The sequence below is a fragment of the Cinclus cinclus genome, chromosome 22 (assembly GCF_963662255.1).
Source record: "Cinclus cinclus chromosome 22, bCinCin1.1, whole genome shotgun sequence".
Classification (NCBI taxonomy): Eukaryota; Metazoa; Chordata; class Aves; order Passeriformes; family Cinclidae; genus Cinclus; species Cinclus cinclus.
In genome coordinates this window covers 7,185,553-7,211,161 of record NC_085067.1, presented here as the reverse complement: position 1 = coordinate 7,211,161, position 25,609 = coordinate 7,185,553, and the positions used below count along the sequence as shown (strand labels likewise).

At 51.1% G+C, this 25,609-nt stretch overlaps 1 protein-coding gene across 3 annotated transcripts in view; it reads left to right on the top strand.

Moving 5' to 3' along the window:
• The window catches only part of ATP2A3 (ATPase sarcoplasmic/endoplasmic reticulum Ca2+ transporting 3), a 52,885-nt gene extending 27,276 nt beyond the window's left edge, over positions 1-25,609 (top strand). The window contains exons 9-22 of one of the 3 annotated variants that reach the window (XM_062507266.1): positions 5,270-5,358; positions 7,922-8,024; positions 8,235-8,366; positions 9,171-9,296; positions 10,343-10,561; positions 11,022-11,357; positions 11,446-11,666; positions 12,252-12,454; positions 12,558-12,643; positions 13,276-13,409; positions 13,829-13,946; positions 14,580-14,697; positions 16,647-16,719; positions 20,844-25,609. In XM_062507266.1, coding sequence (XP_062363250.1) covers positions 5,270-5,358; positions 7,922-8,024; positions 8,235-8,366; positions 9,171-9,296; positions 10,343-10,561; positions 11,022-11,357; positions 11,446-11,666; positions 12,252-12,454; positions 12,558-12,643; positions 13,276-13,409; positions 13,829-13,946; positions 14,580-14,697; positions 16,647-16,719; positions 20,844-20,919 — 2,034 coding nt within the window. In that variant the 3' untranslated portion in view covers positions 20,920-25,609. Of the gene's footprint in view, positions 1-5,269; positions 5,359-7,921; positions 8,025-8,234; positions 8,367-9,170; positions 9,297-10,342; positions 10,562-11,021; positions 11,358-11,445; positions 11,667-12,251; positions 12,455-12,557; positions 12,644-13,275; positions 13,410-13,828; positions 13,947-14,579; positions 14,702-16,646; positions 16,720-20,843 lie in introns of all 3 variants that reach the window. The other 2 variants (XM_062507267.1, XM_062507268.1) reach the window with 2 other exon arrangements.

The following is a 25,609-nucleotide window of genomic DNA, read 5'->3' as shown; positions in this document are numbered from 1 at the left end:
ACTTCTCAGTTTTCCCATTAATCCATGAGTGTCAGGAAAGCTTTTTACATGGCTTTGGCATGTTGTTTTTATAGGGGAACCTTGGAAAATGTGTTGCTGTGGGAAAAAAAGGACCTGGCCAACATCCCACCTCTCTGACACACAGTGTGGTGGGAAGCTGGAACAGTGCTGCAAACTGGCCACAGGCTTTGGCCACTGGTTAGCTCAGCACAAACTGCAGATGAATGGAAATGCCTGGTTTTTCTGCCTTGTGAATGATACAGAACAAGATAGGGCTGGAACAAAGATGGGACCAAACTGCCCATGTCTTGCAGGAGGAGGTTCCCACCAGCCCCATTTTCAGAGTCAGTGGTGAACTGAAGCAAAGACAGGGTGACTCAGTGCTTGGGATCTCCTGAGCTCTACCCACTGCAGGAGGAGAAGGAGGAGTGGCCATGCCTTCCCAAACCGCTTCCCACCAGAGGGTCTGCTCTTTGAACCTGGAAGGAAATGCCACCATCCCCTGCAGTGTGACACAGCCAGGAGGGTCAGCATGGTGATCCTGAGGCAGGGAGAGGGGCAGAGTGGGGCAGTGGCATACGAGGGTTTTGACACCGTCGTTTGCAGAATGAGCTCAGCAACTTTGCAAATAAAAAAAAAAAACAACAAAAAGTCAAAGTATCCTCCAGCCCTTGTTGCCATAGCCCCGTTGCAGTATCTGTTTATTCACTTGGCTGGATGCTGGCTCCCAGGGCACAGTGCTGGGAGAAGGGCTGGCCCCAGCAGGCACAGGCAGGGCTGTTAATGTTTAATGGACAGGGATTCCCGTGCTGACGTGGCCAGGACGGGGCTGCCCTGGCAGTGGCAGGTGGGTAAATATTTGTGCTGGGCAGACGTTGGGGACACGCTCTGTGCCAAACAGCCAGCTCAGCCATGGGGGTGAACAGCCAGAAAACCCTATCAATAACCTGGGAAAATGTATTAATTGAGTGTGATTTCATTAACTTGCCCATGAATTGGGTGAGTGCAGCTGCAGGGCTTGCTGCTGAGCGGGGTCTGCTCACTGTCTCACTGCTGGCATCAGGTCTGCAGAGCTGTGAAGTGACTCTTGAGAGGATTCAGGTATGGTTTCAAACCCTCAGCTGGGTTTCAAGAGCTGTGCCATGTCTCTGGCTCTCTCCCGGTGCTGGGAGCTGTCTGAGCCAGCACAGCAGGACACACGTGGGTTCCAGGTGGGCAGCAGGGCTGAATCTGTGCCCCCCAAACCCACCCAAAATGAGGTGCTTCGTGCTGGGGACTTTGTCCACCCATGATGGCCGAGACTTCGGTGATTTTGCTCTGACCTCAAGATCACCCAAGGCCACTTAGTAAATCAGAGTAAACCTGTGGTTTGTGTCACTGTATGGCCAACTGGAGGTCTCTGAGATCACCGTCTCCCCCAGGCCAGGGCATGGAGGAACCAGGATCAGCCTCCTCCCAACCATTAAATAACCATGGAGCTGGGAGCAGTGGGAACCTGGCAGGTAGAGAAGGGACGTAGGAGCATCACAGCTCTCTGCTCTCACATGTTTAAATCACTCTCCTAAAACTTGTAGCACTCTTTTAAGCATCCTACTTAATTTTCCAGGAAGGACGCATTTGAAAATCAGGACCCAAAGTGGAGCTGTGGGCTCGGGGGGTGGAGTGGGGGGGGGGAAAGATGCTGGTCCCCCATGTCTGGGAGGGGAGGTGATTAGTGATATTTGGCTGTCTCTGAGATGGCTGTTGGTCTTTTGGGGAACAAGAGCAGAAAGGGGTTTATTTTCCACAAAGCTTGTAGCAGAGGCTGGATGTGCAAACTCCCATCCCTGGTGCAGCTGCCCAGGAGCTGTGCAGGCAGTGTTTGCTTTGCAATCTCCAGGGCACTGTGCCTTGGCTCAGCACTGTTGTCTGTCTAAACTTGTCACTAATTACTGGGAGACCTGGCTGGGGGTCCCCAGGGGCTGTGCCAGTTGCCAATGGGTGCCTGTTGGCTGGGGCTGCTTCTAGTGCAGGAGGAGAATGCTGCTGATCCGTGGGCTGATTGATGGAATAGTGACTGATGATTACAGCTCTTACAGCTCCAGACAGCAATCCTGCCTCGTCTGCCTCTCCATGAGTAGTTCTTTTAAAGACACTACAGAAAATACAGTAGTGGATTTAAATGCTTCACAGCTGTGTTCCTCACAAGCCCACAGCTGCTGCCACGTGCTGCTCCAGGGATGGTGTGGAGTGTGTGGTGGTCCATGAGTGCCCTTTGCTTCCTACAAATACACACCAGCAGCATCCAGCTGTGTGATACAGCACTGTGGCCAGGCAGGATCCATGGGACAAGAGAGAAAGAGTGATGCTGGAGCCCTCTGGGAGAAGGGGGCACTCTTTCTGAGCATGCAGTAATATCTTCCTTCCAGCCTCTCTGTTGCATTAAAACCCCAAATCACTGGTGTGGCTTTAAAAGGTTCAGGGCAGGGAGAAGCCCTGGGGTGCTGCTGGATGCTGGAGCTGTTGTTCACTGTGCAATACAAGAGGCTGGGCAGCCCCTCTGTGATTCTGACTTGTCAGCAGCCCCCAGCTGAGCTTCTATTGCTCCTGATATTTTTAATATTATTTTTGTGATGGAAACTTTAGTTCTGCTCTTAACTGCTTAAGACACAGCTATTTCCTCTGGACTGTTTCCACTGCCCACAAACCTGCCCATTTCTCAGTCTGGAAATCTGCCAAAACATTGACAGGCTGAGAGAGCTGGGTTCTTCAGCCTGGAGAAGAGAAGGCTCCAGGGAGAGCCTAGAGCCCCATCCAGTGCCTAAAGGGGCTCTCCAAGAGAGCTGGAGAGGGACTTTGGACAAGGGCTGGAGAAACGGGACAAGGGAGAATGGCTTTAAGCTGAAGGAGGAGAGATTTAGATCAGATATGTGGGGGAAATTCTTCCCTGTGAGGGTGGCAGTCCCTGGCACAGGGTGCCCAGAGCAGCTGCGGCTGCCCCCGGATCCCTGGAAGTGTCCAAGGCCGGGCTGGAGGGGCTTGGAACAGCCTGGGACAGTGAAGGGTGTCCTTGCCCATGGCAGGGGGTGCAGCGGGATGGGCTTTCAGGTCCCTTCCAACCCAAATCATTCTGTGATCCTCTGATCACACCAAAACCCTGCAGACACCTCTGCAGTGCCCTGGCTGCCCCCATGCTCAGCCAGTCACGCAAGCTGAGAGCAGCAGGAAATTTGATATAACCTCTGGTTGCTGTGGGTTATGTAGCACCATTTTTTAAAAGGCATGGAAAAATAGAGAGCTTGGAATGCTTTTTTTTTTTTTTATTTCCCTTTTCCCTTTTTTAATAAGAAGGACGCTATTGTAAAAGTAATTATTGTTTTGTAGCCATGAGCATTTGAAAACAAACAGGCCCATATCAGGCAAACCCATCAGTGGCTGGGGTGGGTGCTTTCAGCTTTTGTAATAAATGAGTCTGGTTGTTGTTGCAAGAGTCCATTTTCTGAATAGGCCAGGAGATTTTGGCTCTCTGTAAGGCTGATGGCATTGGCTGTCTCAAAACAAGATGATGGGTGCTTAGCCTTTGAAGGGTCCCTTTGATGTTGTCTCAGACTGGGTGCCTCACTGCAGGTTCTGGGTCTGTCATCTCTTGGGGGGTTGTTACCAAAGGAAATAGGATGTGGTTTTGCTTTCTTTAATGAGTTTACACCCATTGCCAGAGGATCCCAGTGCCTGGGACCTGGGTACCAGGGGCACCTCTTCTGCAGCCCTTCAGCTCCTTATTTTCTTGAAAACCTTTCAGGGATGCTGATGGGCTTTCATAATGGGCCCTGGGAAAGAAGGCTGAGGGCATTAGCCCAATAAACAGGATATCTGCAAATAGCTGGGAAGCCACAGCCAGGTTGTTTTGGGCTCAGAATTACTCATACAGGAGATGTATGCTTTGAACCTGCTCCTTTGATTTGCCTAAACCTCTAAAATAGGGAGGTGAGAAAACCCCCTGGGGTATCCTGGTGCTAAATACGCTGGGAGTGTGCTCCCCTGAACATGCCCTTCATTGCTTGGCTTGGCCCTAAGCTCATACCTGGGGACACCTCCTGTGTGGAGGAGGCTCACACCTGCCAACGAGGCTGCACTGATGAGGTGTCCTTGGATTATTAACAATAATTAATAATAATAGCAAATTAACCTCTGTTAGTTGCCAGAGGAAATGTGGATGGCAGAGAAGTGGGTGGTAACCAGAGCTGTTGCATCTCTGGTGCTGAGTGATGCCTGCTGATTTCTCCAGCATCTATTGCTTCCCTCTCCTGGGGAACAACTCAAATAACCAGAGGAAAATAAATAGAGGGGAAAAAAGCAATTATTTTGAGACAGGTTGGACTGGGACAGTTTTCCCTGCACCTGCTTTGTGGGTGCACTCAGCAAGTTCATGGAGCTGAGGAGAGCAGCACTTCTCTGCAGACAAATTAAATCCTGGCTTCTCCCTGCAACCAGGGAAGTGCATCTGCCAAACCAGTTTTATTTATTTATTTATTTATTTACTTGTTTATTATGTTGCTTTTTGGCTTCAGTGTGGGTCATAAATAACAGGAGGCAGAAATGAGCATTTCTGAACTGTCTCCTTTGGCTGGGGCTAGGCCCTGCTCGTGTTCCCAAGGATGCTGCCCTCAAAGGTGGGCTGTGCTGGGAGGGGTCAAGATGGGGACTGGCAGAGTTTGGGGAGAGGAGAATTGTAATTTTATTTCAGAGTTTGAGGGATTTGTCTCATTATAGGAGCAAAAGAGAAACTGGAAGGATTTTGAAAGGCAAAAATCACTAAAGTAGAGTGTGGGGGACTTTTATGGCTCACTGGGGTTTTATTACTGAGCTGAGCTGTGATCCCAGTAAGGCACAGGGCTGGTGGCTGAGAGCTGGCTGGGAAGGGGTGGCAGGGGCAGCTGCTCAGATCCTGCCCTGCAGAGCCTTTCCAGGGCAGCCAGGGCAGGAGTGGAAACCTTGACCCAGCTCCTTCTCTGCTCCAAGAAAAACACAGGCACCTTCTGAGGAACAGGCTTGGTGTCTCTCCTCTCCTAGGGAAGGAAAGAGATGGAGGAGGCAAACATGAAAAAGGCAGAGGAGAGCTGGAAGGATTTGGGAACAGCCAGGAGCAGTGGCTGAGCAGGGATGGGCCTGAGCCTGATGCCAGCAGGGCTATGACTGGGACAGTACCAGCTGGTGGGTGTCCAGGCTGGGCACGAGGGTTGGACCAAAAATTTGGTGCCTAATTTTGTGTTTCCACCTCTCCTCCTGGCAGATGTTCATCATGGAGAAGGTGGAGGACACTCAGTGCAGCCTGCACGAGTTCAGCATCACCGGCTCCACCTATGCCCCCGAGGGACAGATGTGAGTGAGGGTCCCCTCCCCTCCACAGGGACACAGGGTGGTCCTGGGCTGGCAGCACAGCTGGGGGAAGATGGGAGGGTTGGGTTCATGGCCACGGTTAGGGGTACCCATGAGCTGGGGAGAAAGGATGGTTTTCTGTGGTGGTTTGCAGTCCTGTCCATGGGGATACCTGCTGGGCACTGTGTTTTGGCCACGCTGCACTTGCAGGTGTTGGGTGATGGACTGTGCTGTGCTGTTCATGGGGACCAGGGCAGTCATTTCACTGTCCCTCACATCCAGCTCCTGCCCCACTTGGTTTGGGTGGTGCTCACCCTGGCTCTGCCTTTCCCCTACTCAGCAAAAGGGGCTTCCACACGCTTGGCTCTCCCTTTGTTAGCAATCCCAATAAAACAAGCCCACCTGTGAACCAGAGATGACAAACGTAGGAATGGTGATGAACAAGGCTTTTTGCAGTAGGTGATGACTCTCCATATTTCTGGAGCCTGCACAGTTTGGGTATTGACTGCTGACTGTTGCCCCTGCCCTGAGCAGAATGCAGCGTGGGCAGTTTGTCTAGGAGCCACCAGCAATGGTCAAGGGGACTTGCAAAAGGCTGAGACCGACCAAGGAAAGTGCTCCCTAAGCCCTGTGTCCACAGCAGGGATGGCTCCCATGGCTGGTGTGCCCAGGGCACGATCCTGCTGATGGCAGGGTGTGTCTCAGGGCAGACATGGGCTTTGCAGAGCTGCAGCCCGGGGCAGGGAGTGGGAGCTGGGGGCTTTTCCCTGAAGTGTTATCACACGCATGTTTTGTGGTGCTGTATTTATTTATTCCTGTTCCTTTGGAAGAAGGTAGTGGCTCCTAGTGTGGCAAAGTCTGGGAAGAAGGCAGATGAGAAGCTCAGCTGGTGGTGGGAGCACTCTTTGCTCCCCTTTGCTTTGCTCAGTGATCCCAGACACATTTGTCACCATGGTCCCTTCTGCTCATCCATGGAGCAGCTGTAATTCATCTCACCCACAGACTTAATTTCATGAATATTTATAGAGCAAATTCGATCCTTGGCTAGGAATCTCCATTAAAAACGGAGCCAAGTCATAAGCTGGTGTCAATCAGTGCATTTCAATTAAAATTGAGGAGGACCAGGGGGCTGAATTTATGCCTGCCAACCTCTGAAGCTCAGTGTCCCCTGTCCTCTGGGGACTGCTTTTAGGGCCACTGTGTTGGTCTGCAGCAATCTGTGTTGCTCTTGAGTTTTGCTTAGCCCTGTGCCTGTATTGGGTATCGAGAGGGATGTGTGGGCCTTCTGAGGTGTCACAGAGAGAACCCCCCTTCCCCCAGAGCTGGTAGGACTGGAATGCTTGTTTGCTTTAACCTGGCCTTGCAGGGGGATACTTCATGCGGGACCCTGGGTTTGCTCACACAGCACCCAGCCAGCAGCACCTTTGCTGATGTTTTTCCCAGCACATGAGTCTCACCTGGGTCCATGCAGGGACTGCTGATGATGGGGCTGTATCCTACCATCCCTTCCCAGCTGTATCCAGGGGATCGCATGCTGCAAAAGCCATGTTTGGTGTGTCCACAGCTCCCTGCTCCAGCCACTGTCCCTTCCTGTGAGCCCAGGGAGCAGGGCCAGGCAGCATCTCTGGGCAGGAGCAGTGGATCTCCCTTCCCACTCACAGCCCAGTGTGGCTTCGTCTTCCTCAGCAAACAGATTTTTCAGATTTTCTTGGCTGCTCTGTGTTTTCCGCTCCTGAGCTGTAACAAGGGCTCCAAAATGTTCTTTCCATTGGGAAGCAACAGTGGAATAAGCTGATCCTAGTAAATGCCTGACAAATTATTTTTCCAGCCAGCAGATGACCGGCTGGGTTTATACAGCTCTAACCTGCAGTTACCTCTGCTGGAACCAGGATAATTTTTTATTTCCTTCAAAACCACTGCTACCATTCCTACCACCAGGCGAGGAGAAGCATCTGGCTTGCCTGGAGTGTTCAGGGCTTCTCCTTTCCATAGCAAAGAGCTGCTATTTAGGAAGCAAAGATCACAGTTCACCACTTGCTTGGAAGTAGTCACAGCAGTGCAGCTGTTAAAGCTCTCTGCTGCTCCTAAATGCTCCCTTGGGTTCCCTATGGAGTGTGAAGCAGCATCACAGGGAGGAGAAGGGACTTGCTGTTGGTTCCACAGCTCCTCTGGATTCAAAGCAAATGGAAACCCCTGAGAGGGTGGATGTTAACATGAATTTCTTTGCCCCTTTTCTGTTCCATCACCTTCATCATCAGCCTGGGAGCACCCCCTGGTTGCTCCTTTGAAGTCCTCTGCAGCCACCCCTTATTCTGGGCCACTTCCAGAATTTATTTGCCTCCTGTGATATTTTATTTGCAATTTAGTCCTGCCCCACTTAGTAAAGTACAAAATGCAAACCCAAGGATTTATTGCCAGCGCTGCTGCTTTAACTGGACTTTTGCTTCCACTTTTACAAGAGTGATACACAGGCTATGCATGGCCCTAGAAGGGATCTTTAGGGTGAGCTAACTGCATTGAAGGTGTGAGCTGGTGTAAGGCTGTTGGGGTTGTTTTCTGCCCGCAGCCTGAAGGACGAGCAGCCGGTGCAGTGCGGGTTGTACGACGGGCTGGTGGAGCTGGCCACCATCTGTGCCCTCTGCAATGACTCCTCGCTGGACTACAATGAGGTGTGGGGGCACCAGGGCCAGGGTGGGCTGGGGGGATGCTCTTGCTGTGCTTCAGGACAAAGCCAGTAGAGTTTGTCCTTTGGGATCCTCTTCCCTGACTTCAGCTCATCCCAAGGGGGTGCTCTGGGGTGGTGGGTGACAGCATCCTGGGTGGCAGCAGCACATAGAGGATGTGTTCTAAAGCTTAAGCTCTTTCCTTCTGCCCTCTAGTCCAAAAAAGTCTATGAGAAGGTGGGGGAAGCCACTGAAACAGCCCTGACATGCCTGGTAGAGAAGATGAACGTCTTCAACACAGACCTCAGCAAGCTCTCCAAGGTGGAGAGAGCCAATGCCTGCAATTCAGTGAGTGGGGAGAAGCCCCTGTGGACTATAGCACTGAGGGATGGGAGGGAGAAGAGGGATTTAGGATGTCTGATATTTGGGCAGTAAACACTTGCAGTGATCTGAGGGACTGATTTGGCACAAGGATGTGATTTCCAGGCTCTCATGGTGAGCTGGTTTTGGAACAATGGCCCTGGGGGGGCTGATGCCAGGGCCTTGAGGACCAACCTACACTGAGCTTTGGAGCAGGTGATTCCTGAGGCTCCAACTCAGTCCAGTCCCTGCCTCAGGCAGGAGAGACCCTCTGAGTGATAGCCCAAGCTCAGGCTGCAGATAAGGAAATTTGGAGTAATCTTTAGGTGCCCAGTTTGCACTGAGCAGCCACCCTCCAGCATGAACCAAACCCTATTCCCCAGAGCTTTCCCTGCCCCAGTGACACTTGCTCCTTGGAAACATCTATTTTTGACATGAAAATATCTTGTGCTGGCTGTTCCCCTACTCCAGTGTCCCCCTGTTCTCCTGGGAGAAAAGACACTTTATTTTGGGTGTGTATTTCCTCCGCTTTAGATCTTACAATGTCATGACTTGCTCAAAGGGCTCTCTGTTCCAGCATTTTTTCCCCAGACAGGTCTGTGCAGGTTGTAATAAATCTCCTGACTCCTTTCTGATATGGAAACCTTGCAAGCTTTTAGCCCTGTCCCATCCTTCCTGGCTCCTGTGGCTGCCTTTCTCCTTCCATCCTGGGGCTCAGCAGGGTTGCCATCCAAGGCAGAGAGCACCAATGTCCCTGGCACGTCCTGGCTCAGCCCAGTGCTGTTCCTGCAGGTGATCAAGCAGCTGATGAGGAAGGAGTGCACCCTCGAGTTCTCCCGGGACCGCAAGTCCATGTCTGTGTACTGCACTCCCACTGGGCCTGGCAACAACTCTGCTGGCAGCAAGATGTTTGTCAAGGTAGGGGCACAGCACCTGCAGGCTCCAAGCCCCCCTGCACACCCAGCAGTGTTTGGCCCGTGCTGCACAGGGCAGTGATGATGCTCTGCAGTTCCTCTCACACTCTACCTGCCTAGGGATCCAGGATCTAGCAGGTAGGCTGCTGGGGTCAGGGAGGAGGTGAGGCTTTGCTATGTTGATTAGAGAAAAAAGGGGGTGAGATGATTTAGAGGGAGGAAAAGGTGCTGAGTGTGCTGGTGCTGGGGCAGGGGAGAGCTGCCCTCATGCAGAATTTGGGCACTTGCCTTTATTAAAGGCTTGGACCCTCCAGATGCCAGTAATGCCCAAAGGGTGATGTCCAGTTTTCCACTGTAACCAGAAATAAAAGAGTGTTTCATAGGGCATTTTCTTCCCAAGAGAAGAGATGCGGTGGAATTTCTCCCCGCTGACTCTGAGAAGATTTGGATATTGTTGTTCCCACTGGGATATTATCTGGGTAGGTGAACTCTGCCCTCCAGGTCATGCTGGGACCTTCTGAAGCCTCTGGATCTGTGGCCCTGAACGAGCTGTTTAAGAGGTGCAATAGAAGGATTGCAGGTTTTATATTAAAAAGTAATGTCAGGGTCCTTTGTAAGGTTGGAAGGGCTGGGGTGAGAGGCTGGGATGCTAAAGGACATGTTTTCCTGAATTGCAAAGGCACCACAAGCATCCACTGAGTATCCCACATTTTTTTTCTGCACAGATTTACAGCCCTCATCCCCTGCAGGTCGGAGCAGGAATCTGCGGGAATATGTAGGTTTTGTAGGAGTCAGCTGGCTCTGCAGCAGATCCTGTTCTTGGTGACCTGGTGTGGGTTGGTGATCACACCGGGGTGTGATCCTGGTGTGCTCGGTCAGAGGCTGCCATCTAGTGCCCCGAACCACAGGACCGCGATGTGTGCTGGAATTTTGGGGAGATTTCCTCTGCCTTTGCCCAAACTTGGCACCTTCCCTCCCTCTGGCACTTCCTGCGGTGCAGCAGCATCCTCCAGCCCCACTGCAGCCCCTGATCCCTCCTCTCCTCCGCAGGGTGCCCCGGAAAGCGTCATCGAGCGCTGCACCCACGTCCGCGTGGGCACTGCCAAGGTGCCGCTGACGGCCCCGGTGCGGGACAAGATCCTGGGCAGGATCCGGGACTGGGGCATGGGCATTGACACCCTGCGCTGCCTGGCCCTGGCCACCCAGGACTCGCCTGCCCGCAGGGACACCATGCAGCTGCACGACTCGGCCGCCTTTGTCCTCTACGAGGTACGGCATCGCAGCTTTGGCAGGAGCTTTCTTCCTCCTTCCCAAAGTTCCCCCATGTCCCTCCCAGCTGTCCCAGCAGTATTTTCCTTCTCGTTTCTCTGCGGGCAGTGTAATGGCTCGTCTCCTCTGCAAACCTCGGGGTGGATCTGAGGGATAACAAGCCCCGTGTCACTGAGCATGTTTTCCTGTGGAGTGACAGCTGAGAGGGCCTTGGAGACCGTTCTGAGGGATGGGGAGGAAGGGAGCAAAGAGAAAACGTGTGAGGAGGAGCAGAGGGGATGGGAGCATCCCGCTGGATTGGGGCTGTTGAATGCATCCATGGGCCAATTGATAGGAAACCTCTTGAAAGTTTCTTCCCAGGGGAAACCCCTGTGAAGCCCAAGGTAGTTTCACAGCAGGGGGGTATGTGGATGCATCCCAAGGGGTTAATGTGGGTCTGGGGTGTGTTCTTCCTACCCAGAACAACCTGACCTTTGTGGGCTGCGTGGGGATGCTGGACCCTCCCCGCAAAGAGGTGACGTCCTCCATCGAGATGTGCCGCAAGGCCGGCATCCGCGTCATCATGATCACTGGTGACAACAAGGGCACGGCAGTGGCCATCTGCCGTCGCATCGGCATCTTCTCAGAGAGCGAGGACGTGTCCGGCAAGGCCTACACGGGCCGGGAGTTCGATGAGCTGTCCCCCGAGGAGCAGCGCCAGGCGTGCCGGGAGGCTCGGTGCTTCGCCCGCGTGGAGCCGGCGCACAAGTCCCGCATCGTCGAGTACCTGCAGTCCTTCAACGAGATCACGGCCATGGTGAGCCCTGGGGACACCCTGCCACCCTGCTCCGCCCTCCTCCCCGTCCTGCTCCATCCCTTGCACACTTAAGCACGGCTTTGTGCAGACAGGTGATGGTGTCAATGACGCTCCGGCGCTGAAGAAGGCAGAGATCGGCATCGCCATGGGGTCGGGCACGGCCGTTGCCAAGTCAGCTGCAGAGATGGTGCTCTCTGATGACAACTTCTCCACCATCGTGTCGGCCGTGGAGGAGGGCAGAGCCATTTACAGCAACATGAAGCAGTTCATCCGCTATCTCATCTCCTCCAACGTCGGGGAGGTCGTTTGGTGAGAGTCTCCTGCACCGGGCACCGTGCTGCAGGAGCAGCAGTGGGGGGACACGTCCCCTGCGACAGGTGACATGCAGTCAGCAGCATGTAGTGCCCATACTGGTAATCCCAGGCACCATGTCTCATTCCCCATGGGCAGGGAGATTTAATTTTTTTGCAGTTTTGCAATCCTGCCACCTTGCAGGGCCTGTTCTGTCAAAGTATTGCCTGATCTGGGTGCCGATATTTGTGCACAGGCTGTTGTCACTCAGTCACAGTTATCCCTGCCCATCCCTCTCAGTCTTCAGCAACATCAGCAAAGCCTTGGGATCTCTTGGGCATCCTTTGACCTTGCATTTCAGCAGCATGGGGATGTCGCAACAACTGCAAAGCAGATTTTAATAGCAGCAGAAACAAATTCCAGCTGCAAAATTCAGTGCTGGGCTTCAGGTTCCTAATCAGGGGCTGTGGGTTCATCTGCAGGACTCTGGGTGAATATTCAGTTTGGGGCTATGGATCCAGATGCTCACTCCCGCTTAAACGACACAGAACTTTGGCTGCCCAGAACTTCTCTAGTCCTATATCTCTTGTTTTTTCCCTGCAGCATCTTCCTGACAGCCATCCTGGGCTTGCCTGAGGCCCTCATCCCTGTGCAGCTGCTGTGGGTGAACCTGGTGACAGATGGGCTGCCGGCCACCGCGCTGGGCTTCAACCCCCCCGACCTGGACATCATGGACAAGCAGCCCCGCAACCCCAAGGAGCCTCTCATCAGTGGCTGGCTCTTCTTCCGCTACCTGGCTGTTGGAGGTGAGTGTTGGGGGTGGGCAGTGGGCTCTCTTAGGATGTGCCTGGGGTGTCCTGGGGCAGGACAATCTCTGGGCGCTGGGGTAAAAGTTTCTGTCTCTCACAGTGTACGTGGGCCTGGCCACGGTGGGTGCAGCGACCTGGTGGTTCCTGTACGACGCCGAGGGACCGCAGGTCTCCTTCCATCAGCTGGTGAGTCAGGAGCAGGCTGACAGCTGGAGCAGATGGGTGAGGGTGTGCATTCACGTGTTGGGGTCTTTCATCTACCTTTCTTCTGTGTTGGTTGTAGCATTCCCAAATTCCAAGTGGAGAAGGCAATAATTTAAAACAAGCAAATTCCCTCCCTCAGGCTGTTTCCAGCCTTGCTTCTGCCCAGCCACCTTCACAGTAGTGAGTTTCAGATTCAGAAAGATTCAAAGAAGCTAAAAGCAGCTTCTGTGCCTCATCCTACATTGGAAGGGATCTGTTCTCACATTACATTACTGTAGCTAACGTGAAAACTGCGGGGTAGGGGGAAAGTAGTTGCTATCATATCCCAATGACATGTGCAATGCAAGATGGATTTCTGATGGAGACACGTGTGTGCTCAAAGTCCTTCCTAACTGCACCTGAGAGTTTCAAAGCCACGGTCCAGCCATGCCCCTAAAGCCCAACCCCAACAGAAGCTGGGTCACTGTAGGCAGTTTATTGGTTGCTCTGAACTATGGGATATTTAACAGCAACCCAGTTCATCGTGTCCCCCCCAACCAGTCGACTCTTCCTCCTCTCTCCTGCCTTTCTTGCTGCTCTGCCATGTATTTACCAGCAGTTTCCTGTGCTGACAGAGGAACTTCATGAGGTGCACTGAGGACAACCCCATCTTTGAAGGAATTGACTGTGAGATCTTTGAATCGCGATACCCAACGACGATGGCTCTGTCTGTGCTGGTGACAATCGAAATGTGCAATGCTCTGAACAGGTGTGGTGGCCACAGGGCTGCTCCCTTTGCTCTGTGCATGACTGATTTTGTGCAGGGTCTCTGTGGGTGGGCTGAGGGCTTTGTTTTGGCTCAGCAGAGCCATTCAGAGCATCCTCACAGGGGACCACTAGGTTTTCCATGGAGAGACTCCTCCAAGGCAGTGTGCTGTGGCTGAGAGCAGTGAAGGAGGGACTGGATCTGCATTCGTTATTGATATGGTCATTAATGGTCGGCCCTAATCCATGCATTGCTGGTTGTATTGGGCATCCACATCCAGTTTGCAGCAAACCCTGAAGATGAACTGCCTGGAAAAGAAAGGAAATAGCATATGGCCTTGCATGTTGGAGGGAAATTAAATTCCCAACATGGGCAGATGCGGGGAGGTTTCTGGGGCTAACGTTGTGCCCTCACTTTCACAGTGTCTCTGAGAACCAGTCCCTGCTGCGGATGCCACCATGGCTCAACATCTGGCTGCTGGGGGCCATCATCATGTCCATGGCTCTGCACTTCCTCATCCTCTATGTCAAGCCCATGCCTGTGAGTGCCCTCTGTCACCTCCATGTGCCTTCTGTGGACAAGGACATCCCTGGAGCAACGTTTGGGTCTGGAAACCTCTGGGATGGTTGTTCCCAGCAGGTGCCCTCAGGACCAGGTCCCATAACCCAGCCCAGCATGGAAAATAGGAGTCATTCTTCCCCATGAGCCAGGAGTCAGAAACTCTCCCTATGGGCAATGCAGAGGCTCTAGATATCTCCAGAAGGTGCTTCTGCCCTTTAGGAGTTGTCTCCTTCCTTTACAAGGTTGGGGATGCTTTGGTTGATGCCCAGAGGTGCTTAAGATGAAGCAATGAAGCAACCAGGAGGTTACATTGTCTCTTGTCACCTGCTAAGCACCTGTGAGCATATAAACACACAGTCCTACCTTGTGCCTTGCTTTGCCCATTTGCAGGAGAGGTGAACAAGATGTTTTTTTCACTCCTCTTGGCCAAGAGCCACCTTGGATCATGACAGACCTTGAAGAAATCCTCCTGTTTTAGGCTGTCTGGATCCTCCCTCTTTACATCTGGAATGACCCTCTCTCAACCTTTGCCATACAGCAATGTGATCCTTAAAACAACAGAATATCCCACCTGCTTCCCTACTGACAGGTGCAATCCTTTCCACCCTGCAGCTCATCTTCCAGGTGACCCCCCTGAGCTGGCCACAGTGGGTGGTTGTGATGAAGATCTCCCTGCCTGTGATCCTGCTGGATGAAGGACTCAAGTACCTTTCCCGCAACCACCTGGATGGTGAGCATGGTCTGCACCACCCTGGCTTAGGGTGGCTCCTTTTTGGGGCATTTTGCTTGAGGTTCCTGGTGGCTTTGTGGACCCCTTGCTCACCTCCTCTGCTTGTGTGATGTCTGCACCTGCATGCTCACCCACCTTTGCTGTGCAAAGGGGCTTTTTCTCATACTCCCTTCCTTCCTGGTGCCACGCCTGGTAGAGCAGTTGGTCATTACATGTGCTTGAAATGCTCCCTTTGGAGCTGGAGCATTAGATAAATCTGCCACAGATTATTAATTCAGCTCCTCTCAAACCTCCAGGAACTGTGGATCCCTTTGCTTATAAAGCAAAACAAATCAAATACTGATTTGGAACAGGAGCCTTTTTTTTTTTTTTTCCTCTCGGATTTCCACCCCTGTCTGTCCATCCTTGCTTTGTGTTGGCAGCCTCTATGCTAAGATCAATTTAGAACTGAACACCTTATAAACTGGTTTTAATGAGGTTTCCCTTGGCCAGCACCTCTCAGGATGCAGCCCTTGGCACAACTGGAGGAAAAGCAGCTCCTGTGACACAGTTCCTGTGTGCTCCTGGGCTCCATGGTGTAAATCACAGCATGTCTTTGGGCAGCCCTCCAAAGAGATGATATCATCTTTTCTTTCATGTCTTGCAAAAGGAGTTGCTGTGGGGGATATCTCAGCACTGAGTTAAGCCCATGGGTTTTCCCAGCAGTGGCTGCAGGCCCAGGGCTGCTGAGCAGTGCTGTGCCTGCCACAGGGGTGGCCCCTCTCCAGAAAGCAGAATTTATTCTTTTTTGGGGGTGACCATGCCCTGACATTGATATCAGGGAGAAGAAGGGCAGGAAAGGCACTGTCCTTGCTCAGGGAAGCTCTGGGGACAGATGGACAATCTGAGTGTGAGGACTGGATGTTTTTCCACACTGTTACCTTGCTGAAATTATCTTTTCACCCCTTAGGCAATCTGTGTCATAGCAAACGCTTCTTTTTCCCTTCACCCTGCAATAACAACCTAGAAAATCTGTGCAAAGCCACTCTTGCCTTTCTGGGCTGAAACAGGTCTGGCCAACCCTGTCAAGGAGGGCTTTGGGGCATTGTAACAGCTGCATTTGGTTTCTCATGGACCAGAGCTTTGCAAGTACCTGGAAATTTGGGATGGGAAAGTATTGCAGGCAGGAAATAATCACAATCAGGTCTCCTTCCGCATCAATGTGTCCTAGTGTGCAGGTGGTGCTCATGTCAGCCTTTCCTCCTGTGTTGAGCTGATGCAGAAACTCAGCAATTGCTCAGAGAAACAGAGTGCAGGGCCCCAGTTTTTACAAACCAGGTAGAAATTGTTTCTAGCCTGTTTTTATTGAATTGTTTAATGTCTCATCAGACACCCAGGTCTGTTTTATCCCACGATTACAAGCCTGTAGCAGCAATTCTACAGCATGGCACTGGGCTGGGGTGTAGGAGAGCTGGTTAATGCTGCATCCCATGCATGCCCTCGGTCTTCACTTCACCATCTGTGGTCTGGGGCTGAGTCTGTCTTTCTCCTACACGTTGTATTTCCCTATGAAATCTCAGCACTGTTGGAGGAAGGGCTTTCCTTTGGCTCTGCCTCCACAGCTCCAAGCACAGCGAGGTTTCTGGTAAGCACACAGTCCTCTCAAGTACCATCATAGCAGCTCAGTTTTCTCCTCCCATGGCACTCCCAATGTTTCAGGTCCTCTGGGCTTCCCTCACCTGCACAGTCACGATGCTGCTGATGCTCATGGGTTGCTCTGTCTCGTGGATCCAGAGTTTCCCATGCAGCTCTTCTGTCATGGCTGTGTGGCAAAATCACCACGCTTAAATCACCAGACTTGAAAGAAGTAATCAAAACTTTCACCTTCCTGATTCCTCTGGCCTTTGAAATGCAAAGAAAAAAAACTCCAAAAGCCACTTTTATATGTGGTCTTGTGATTTTTTTACCAGGCATTCTCAGGACAGTAAGACCCAAGTGGAGTGGAGAGCACGAGTTGAATACCTGCAAGACTCCAGAGCAAGGGTTGGCCTCCTTATGTGTCTCATCCCTGAATGCTGTATCCCTGTGCTTCCTGCAGAGTCTTGCTTGTCTGTGGTGGGATCTGCTTGGAATGTGTCTGGGTGAACATGGCTTAGATACAGAACAGAGATACAGTAATAGAGCCTAGGGACTCTACCCAGACAGGATCTCCTTTCCCACAGTGGTCTCTGTGTTTTGTTTCAAAATAAAGCCCAACAAGCTTGTGAAGTAGCTGTTTGATGGCAGTTTTGGCCAGGGGCCAGGCTAGCACTTGGTCTCTGCAAGACAGTGCTTGGGGATGGTCTCCAGCATGGGACCTTCCAAGGGATGGCTGAGGAATGCAAATGTATAGCTGCGAGTTCTGCTGATTCAGGTTTTGCATGGAAAAGTTTCTCCTTTGATGAGATTTAGGTAAGTTGTGTTTCCATTACACTGGATTTTCCTTGTCCTTGAAGTGGCAGAAAGCTGAGGCTCGTCAGTCCTCACTGTGGTCTCAGTGCTTTACATTCCTCTCCCCATCACTCTGCTCACATCCAGCCTTTCATCTCACATGCTTTGCATATCTGGCTGCCTTCATTCCTCTCTGACCCCTCTGAGGTTTCTGCTGTCTCAGTTTTGGGAAGTGATGTGAATGTGAGAGTGAGAGAATGTGTGTGGCTGAGGTTGGCTTTGTGAGTTGCAGATGTTCTGGTTGGGAACATGGAGATGTTCTCAGGGGTCTCTCACATGCTGGCAGGCTCACAAAGGCTCACCACCCTCAGGGATCTCTTGCTGTAGTATCTTTAATATTTTCCCTGCTGTATGCATTCAAGTGTTTGTGCTCTCTGAATCTTGTAGCATGCAGGAGGAAGGTTTCCAGGCATCTGTGCCAAGGCCTTGCAGAAGTCTCTGTCTCTTTTCTGAGTTCTTAAGAAGTACCAGATCTAGGGAGGACACTGAGATAATCCCAGTGCTCATGTTCTGTGCACCATCAGCCCACTGCCAAGGTCACCCTGGTCCCCTACTGCATTGTCCCTGGACCTCCTCATGTTCACCATCTCAAAGCAAGCCACTCACAGGTGCTGGAGTTGCTGCTGTGGTTGTTCTCAGCATGTGCACCCTGTCTGGGTGCTGAGCATCACCATTTCTCACCTGTGCGGTGGTAAAAACAGGGGAAAAAATCACAAAGCAGGTGTTTTCTGCAGCACAACTACATGCCTGCCCTGACAGCAGCAGGGCCACTGAAAATCAGGAGTTTGGGTGCACAGGAATTGACTTGGGGTCTTCTGTGGCAGATTAGCATTTAGGCAGTTGTTTGTCCTTGTTCCCAGTGAGGACAGCAGCCCCTGGGGTCATTTTGCAGGAGGCACAAGATGATGGCCACCCCACCCTGTTCCCGTCCCCACTGGGTCCCTGTTCCCTCTCCCGTGGGCAGCACAGTGCCCTGCAGTCTCCTGCCACTGCAGCTGATGTGCAGGTGAGGTTGGGTGAACATCACCACCAAGGGAGCTTTGGCCACTTCTCTGCAAAGCTGGCATCAGCTTGAGGCTTCAGCATCCTCTCAGAGGAGAGTGCCTGGCAGAGGTGGCAGTGCAGTGACAAGTGCATGACACTCCCTGCCAGGGGCAGGTGGAGCTCTGCATGTGAGACAGCCCAAAATTTGCAGGGACCAAAACCTCCATGTCCCATCACAAAAAACCCTCCAGCATACAGCAAAAAGGGGCTGTTCACCCTCATTTTCCACCATGCACCTCCACTTGGGTATGAAGGGCCGCCCCCCCCAAACTCCCCCAGGAGCACAGGAGCTGCTGCAGCTGCCCGTGTTCCTGCAGAGGAGGCAGGCATCCCCCTCCCTGGCAGGGCAGAGCCAGGAGCGAGTGCCTGCAGCCCTGGCCTGCCCTTGTAGGGTAATCTGTGCGTGGAGCTACCTTGGCTGGGTGCTGGCAGAGGAATGTGTCCCCATGGGCCAAATATTCCCTTGGGCTGTGGGATGCTCTGCAGGAGAGCAGTGCTGCACCTTCCCGTGCTGGAATCTCCATACGGGATTTTACAGCTCTGCTGCTTTGCTTTTTGTTGTTATTTCCTCCTCCCTCCTGTTTTTTCATGCATGTCCACATGTGCTTTAAAAATGGAAGAGCAGAGGGAAGCTGCCAATGTTGCTGCCCTGGTATTGCAAAGGGATAGAGGGCAATTTCTCTTTTGGTTTTCTCCTAGGGTCCAGGGTCTCAGCTGAAGCTCAGGGTGCCCTGGTGTGATGGGGGGGATGGTCAGTTTTCTGAGCTACAAGGGCTGCAGCGTTTCCCTTGGTGAAAGAAGTGATCTGGGCTGGCAGTGGGAGCCTGCATCCCTCCAGCAGCATCTTTTACAGGAACCTGTCGAGGAAAGTCAAAAACAGGAAGGGAAATCCTCCCCAAAAGCCTCGGCTGTCCTGGGGGCAGCAGACCTTGGAGGAGCTAAGCTCACGTTGTTCAGTTGCTGGTTTGCAAGTGCTGAAGGGCTGTGACACCCCTGCTGTGAGGCAGCATCCAGAGGAACTGTGATCATCCCATCATCCCTGCAAACAGGGATTTCCCCTGTTCCTGTCACCAGTGTGAGGGAAGGACAGACAGACACTGGCATGCAGGGACCTGCATATGTGGGAGCTGGACCCTTGGCTGATTGCAAGGCTCAGGGAAACACTTGGCTCACTCCATGCCAGGATTGTGTTGCTTTAGAGACTAGAGAGCAACTTTTTGAAGAGCAACCACTGCAATTAAACAGTGCAGCCATGTCCCCTTCCTGTCCCTGCCTGCCACATGCCATGGCATCCTCCTCCCTGTTTACACAACCATGGGGTGACGTGTTTAGGGGAAGTGCCATGGCTGGCAAATTACCACTGGTGTGTCACCCAGTGGGGACTGCTCAGCTGCTGGAGGAGAGGGAAGAGATGCTGCTGCAGTGGGGAGGAGATTAATTTTGATTATTGCAGTGATATTTAATACAGTGCAGTTGCCAGCATCCCTGCTTTACACCAAAGCCCGCAGTTTCATCCAGAGGGGTGCTGCCATCAACCATTTTATCCCAGGACACAAGGGCTGGGCTCTGCAGCCAGCACAGAAAAAAAAAATTGGCAGAAGTTGCAAAAAGGCCTTTTCCCTCTCTCTTGCCTGTTATTTATTAATTCCCCTGAAAGCTTGTCAGCACCAGGGTTGGCAGCAGGCGCAGAGCCTTGCGGGTAACCCCGGGCAGGACCCTTATTTATCAAGAGCACAGGAACAGTGGTCCCCAGTGAGATGTATTTTGTGATGCGTGCAGTGGTGAAAGATAGAGAAATACAGTCAAAAGATTCATGATAAGGGATTTTTCCAACTCTCCTTAGCAAGTGCTGCTTCTGGGTGGGTTTTTTTTTAAGGAAAAACATCTGTTCTGGGCAGACCAAGCTACCCCAGGCTGGAGGGCAGCTGCTGCTTCAAGAATCAGGCACGCTTCCGTCAACTGCTTGAAAATTGGGGATCAAGTTGCTGCAAGTCAAGTTCTGGCAGGGATTTTGAGGCTGCTCACATGGAGTTCAAGCTGTATACCATCACTTCCCTACAGGCCATGTCTGTTACCTTCCATGTCCAGCCCCATCCATCTAGAGGGAGGGAGAAGGTAGGAGGGCAGCCCTGGGACAGTGGCTGTGATGAGTAGGTTGGTCCTTGCTCATTGTTTCGGAGGTATTTATGGGTGTAGGTACATGGGTAGTGTGTGTAAGTGGCGTCAGCCCATGGAGCCCATCCGTGCCTTTGGCTGCAGCAGGGCTGGGGCTCTGGGCTGGGTGGGAGGATGCAGTGAGCTCCCTCCTCTCTGCGCCACTGCTTTTCCCTGCATAACACCTCATTAGGAGCAGTAAGGAGGGATCCTGCCTACTCGCTTTCCCACATGGCTCCATCTCATCCCTTTTCCTAACTCCTGCAGAGACCTTCCTCACCCAGGGACCGGCACCCTCCTCCTCGTCACGCAGCCTGAGCTGCCACAGCTGCAGCCAGGCCAGCTCGGTACAGACAGGATCCCAGGTTCCTCTGGGGTCAGCCCAGGAGCAAACCGCTCTTGGTGACAGAAACACGGAGCTGATTTGCTTTTGAACCCTCACCAATACTTCTCCTTGTCTTTTTTGCCCTTTGTTTCAGGAGAAGAGGACAAGAAATGAATGACACGAGGGCGGCACTCCGAACTAGAGGATCCCTAACGTGTAACTCGGACTGAAGCCTTGCATGCGTGACCACCGCTAAAGCCAGCAGGACATGCATGTGTCCGACTTCCAGACAAATGCGGGTGACCCGTCGAAAAGAAAAAATTACTGATTTTGTTTTGTTCTGTAGCTTTCTTTTTCCTGTACATATGAGTGCAATTCCTGGACAGCTGGCGCAGAGCTTGGGGATGGAGCTGTGTGGATCTGAATCATTGTAAAGTGGTTCCTTGGGATTTGTTCTTGCCAAATTTGAGACCCTCTTTCCAATTTTTACCCTGACTGAGTGAGCACAGGCAAGGTGGGCTTCATGAGAGATTAAGGCAGGAAGTTGGGATTTGAGGCCGCATCCTGCAGTGGGATGGGATGCACAAGGCAGCTTCAGGGGCTGGGAAGGGTTTGGCAGCAAGTGAGGGCAGGGAGAGAGGAGAGGGGGCTGTGTGTTGGGGTTGTTGAGCCTTGATGATGTCCATAGTGTTGCTGCAGCTGTGCTCTGCTCCAGGGGCTGGGCATAGCTTCAAAGTGTGTCCAACATTGGTGTGAATCTCATGGTTGTGTGTTTATACATTGAGGTCAGGTGCATGTGGTGGAAGGTGAAGTTCTCCCTATTTATCATGCTGTCCTGTTTGATCCCTGCATTATGGAAAGCCCAGAACCTTCTCAGGCTCATCCAGCACCAAAGCACAATGAAGTCTTGTCTGTTCTCCAGCTGGCATCTTGCTAGATCCCATCTGCACTATGTAAGGCAGTCCTTCTCCTTGTAGGGCCAGCCATGTAAAGAAAAGCAAGGGGATGCCCACCTTGTATCCCTCATGTCCACCACTCCTTCCTGGTCACACTTGCTTTCCTCAGTGAATTTTTAACTATTTCCCTAGCAGAAGTAGAGCTTAAGTGTTTAGGAGCACATCCATGACTTCATGTGCTCTGCTTTGGAGAACATCACTGACTTGCACAGGGCATCCTTGCCAAGGGATCAAGATGGGAATGAATGTATGCTTGTACATAATGTGGTCTTTCTCCATGAGTGGTGTTTGTTGTGGCATCCCTTTTTGTAAGGCACCAACTTTCTTGCCCTCTGGAGATTTGTACGCAGCAGGAGTGAGACAGTCTTCAGTGAGGGTTTGTAGATCAGGAGTGGATTTTGGGATCCATTAAATTTATCTTTCTCCATTGAGCTGTGTCAGCTGAGAAGCTGATAGTGGTTGGTTTCTTCTCCAGCTCTCCAAATCCTCCCTCCAGTTTTCCTCACAGTCCTCTAGGATCCATCCTGATGATATTTAGTTAGCCAGAGCCTGTATCTTTCCTTTCTCTTACATTCCAGCAACAGCACTAGAGCCAGGGTCTGGGATAGCATTTGCTCCTTTGTTGTTGGATTTTCTCTTCTACTTTTTGCCTCTTAAAAGCTTCCAGTATTTTTCTGTGTCATCTGGGCAAGAGTATCTCTCGTTCCATGCAGTAGGTGCCAAATATCATCCTTCCTTTCTTTTCTCCATCACCAGCATTGAAGATGAGCAGAGCCCCCAGACCAATGGGAATGTACAGAATTGTTATACTACTGAGCTGATTTATTGTACAGAAAACCTTGCATGAAATGTTGTTACTGTATTTAATATATAATGTATTCAAGGAATTTTAATATGGAGCTCTTTAAAAAGATCTTTATAGATACTCTGTGGTTAGAAGATTGTTGCTGATTTTTTAAAATCTTATTATACTTGGTCTTGAAGAAGTTTTATTTTTCAAATGTGTTCTGTCTAAATGATTTAATCCGTTGATCCCATGGGACAACTAATTCCTCTTCAAAGATTTTCACCGTGGATGAGACCCACCCTGGTATAGGGGACCAGGACATGACCCAGGTACTGTACAAGCCTTCAAAATAAGGCTTCAGTAAGAGTGTAGACAAGTGATTTGCCTTTCCTCAAGAGGGTAGATTTCACCTTATTTTAGTCCAGGTCACAGAACTAAAGAATTGTTAAAGCTGGGAAAGCCATCCAAGATGACTGAGTCCATCTCCATCGCTCTGTGCAGAAAACCATCCAGTGGGAATTTAGTCCAGTTCCAGCTCAGTATCGTCAGAGGAAGCAGCTTCTCTGTTTCTCTGAGGCTAACAACCAGTTTGGGAGAAGCTGGGCTGGATTTTGAGGCTAGACTGGATTCAGAGCATCCCAGCCCTGCTCAGAGGGTCCAGCAGGGCTTCAGCTGCCCAGTGCCATCTCCCTGGGACATGGTGGCCTTGGTCCCTTGTGCTTACAGGAAGCTGCTTGGTCCATCCACCACCTGAGTTACACTGTTTTCCCTGGACTTAATGTCTGGTGGAGGATTATTAATTTCACCCAAATATGTGCAGTGTGAAGAAGTTTCTTGTGTAAAAGCCCAGGCAGTGTGAGTCTGTCCGTGCAATTATTGGGTCACACTTGTGAGTTACCAAACCCTGAGCCATCATGGGCAAGAAACCAGAGCTGTGTCCCAGCTTGTTCTTTCCAGCAGCAGCAAATAGCATTTTATTTCTGTTGTGAGCCTTCAGATCTATCTAGAAAAATAGCCCAGGTAGTCTGCAGTAGAGCTGCCTGGAGCTAGGAGGGACCATTTTGACACGTCCCCACTTCCCCTTCTGAATGGTTGACCACGTCTCTTGTCTCTCCCCCATCCTTTAATTACTTGGAGTAGAGGTTTCACTCCATACTTTTGATTACAGGGGCTTATACTTCAAGCATCTTAATGAGGTAGAAAAATATAAAAATATCCATAGATGTAAGTAATTTTTCCTTTATTCTTCAGTGAAAGGTCAGGATAAATAACAGAGTAGTTATTTATTGCATGTGTGCCAGCAGCAGCATGCTGGGAGCTTTTACAGGCTGGAACATGTTCTTAGGTAAACTTGGAGATCCCAGAGCCAAGACCATCACTTTGGGATAGGCTCTTTTGTCTTACCAAGGCATCTGACTGTGCAATACAAGGGAGATGGACACTGGGTGGCTGTTTTGCCCTAAAGCTTTTCTAAAAAGCATCTTAGGGGCAAATCTCTGGGATCCTTGCTTTTCTTGGCAACAGAGGTTAGGAATTATTTCCTTTTCAGTTTTATTTTGGTGGTGCTGCCTGGCATATTCTAAGTCTATAAATAAAACTCAGGTCTTTCCAGCAAGACCTTTAGCATTGGTGGGCTTCTGTGACAGATCCTCCACAAAATACAGGGCATAGGACATGCTGGGTGGCAGCATGGGATTATCCATGAGCACTTTATACTCCTTCCTCAGGGGCCAAGCACCATGCTGGGGTACAGCCAAGATGGGAGGGAAAGGTCCTGTGATCCTGGGGTAAACACCAGTGGGATCAGCTGTGGAAAGTCTTTTGTACTGTTTTGGGATATTGTGTCATTGTGACCAGTTGTTGGCTGAGCTCTTCCCCTGTGGTGTGTGTTCCCATGGGGAGACACATTGGAAAAGGAAAAAGAGCAAAGTGCCGCATCCTGCATTTTCTTTGTGTTGTGTGGCACAGGTCTGGATGAGGTTTGTGTTTGTGTGTTTGGGGTTTTGGCACTGTGAACATTCCGTGTGTGTGTTTCTGGTGATGCTCTGCTCAGCCAAGCTGGATGGCACCACCAGGCACTGGAGAGGGCAGTGGGAGGCTCTATGGAGGGGCTGGGGGACTTTGCTCCTGTACGAGCATCAAATCTGGGATTGAGTTGGAGTTTCTGCTCACAGTGTGGATGGCAGAAGGAGGAGCAATAGGAAAACTCAGCATTAATCTTTGGAGCTTCTTTTGTACATCAGGTTGATAATACTGCTTTCCAGTCAGGGTCCCGTTCTACCAAAACTCACTGAACAGTGATTTGAGCTGTGCAGGGGCCCTGGCTGGGAGATGTTCATGAGGTTCAGTGACCTTGGCCTTACATCACTCCTGAAACTCAAACACACCAGAGTTCCCACTACCAGCTCCTAAAACTTACTGTGATTTTTGGATCATACCTGGTATGGCCATCACTTTGTATAAATGATGCCAGAGATTCAGTCCCATCTGAGCTCTTTGTCCTCCCACTTCTGCAGTGGCATTTTCTGTCAGGGGAGACAGCCTGAGACTCATGTTTTTGGTACTGACCAAGGAGAGGGCTTTGCCCCATTCAGATCTGCGTGGCACAGTTGGGGTTAGGATTTTCAGGGCTGCAGTGAGGAGGAGACACAGGATAAACTGTGCTCCCTGGACCTGTTCTTGTGGTGCCATTCAGCTTTTGGTGTGAGTGGGGCATTAAATGAGCCAAAATCTGTGTGTGCCTGGAGTGATGGGCACTTGGGACCAAGAGGAGAGCAACCACTGAACTGCCAGTGGTACCCTCAGTACCTTCAGTCTGGGAATATGCTGATTTTTTTTTATATGAGATGACTGAACAGCCAAATGTAGAAATCTCTGAGATTGTGCTTCATAGCAAAAGGTAAATTGTTATATCTTGGGGGGTGGGATGGTGTTATATGAGGGGTAGAACTGAAAGAAATGAGGTTTCCTATTTTATTATATGAGAGATATTTTTCCACTAAATTACCACTTCCTAAACTGTGTCCTTTGTCTGACTGTAAATAGCCAGGTGTGCCGGGAAGACGTGGGAAGGCTCCTTGTGGTCACATCCATACAATCCACTCTGTTCACACAATATTGGGCTGATTTGTTTTATACTTTAAAAATTACAGAAATAAAAGCAATTTTACTGGATGG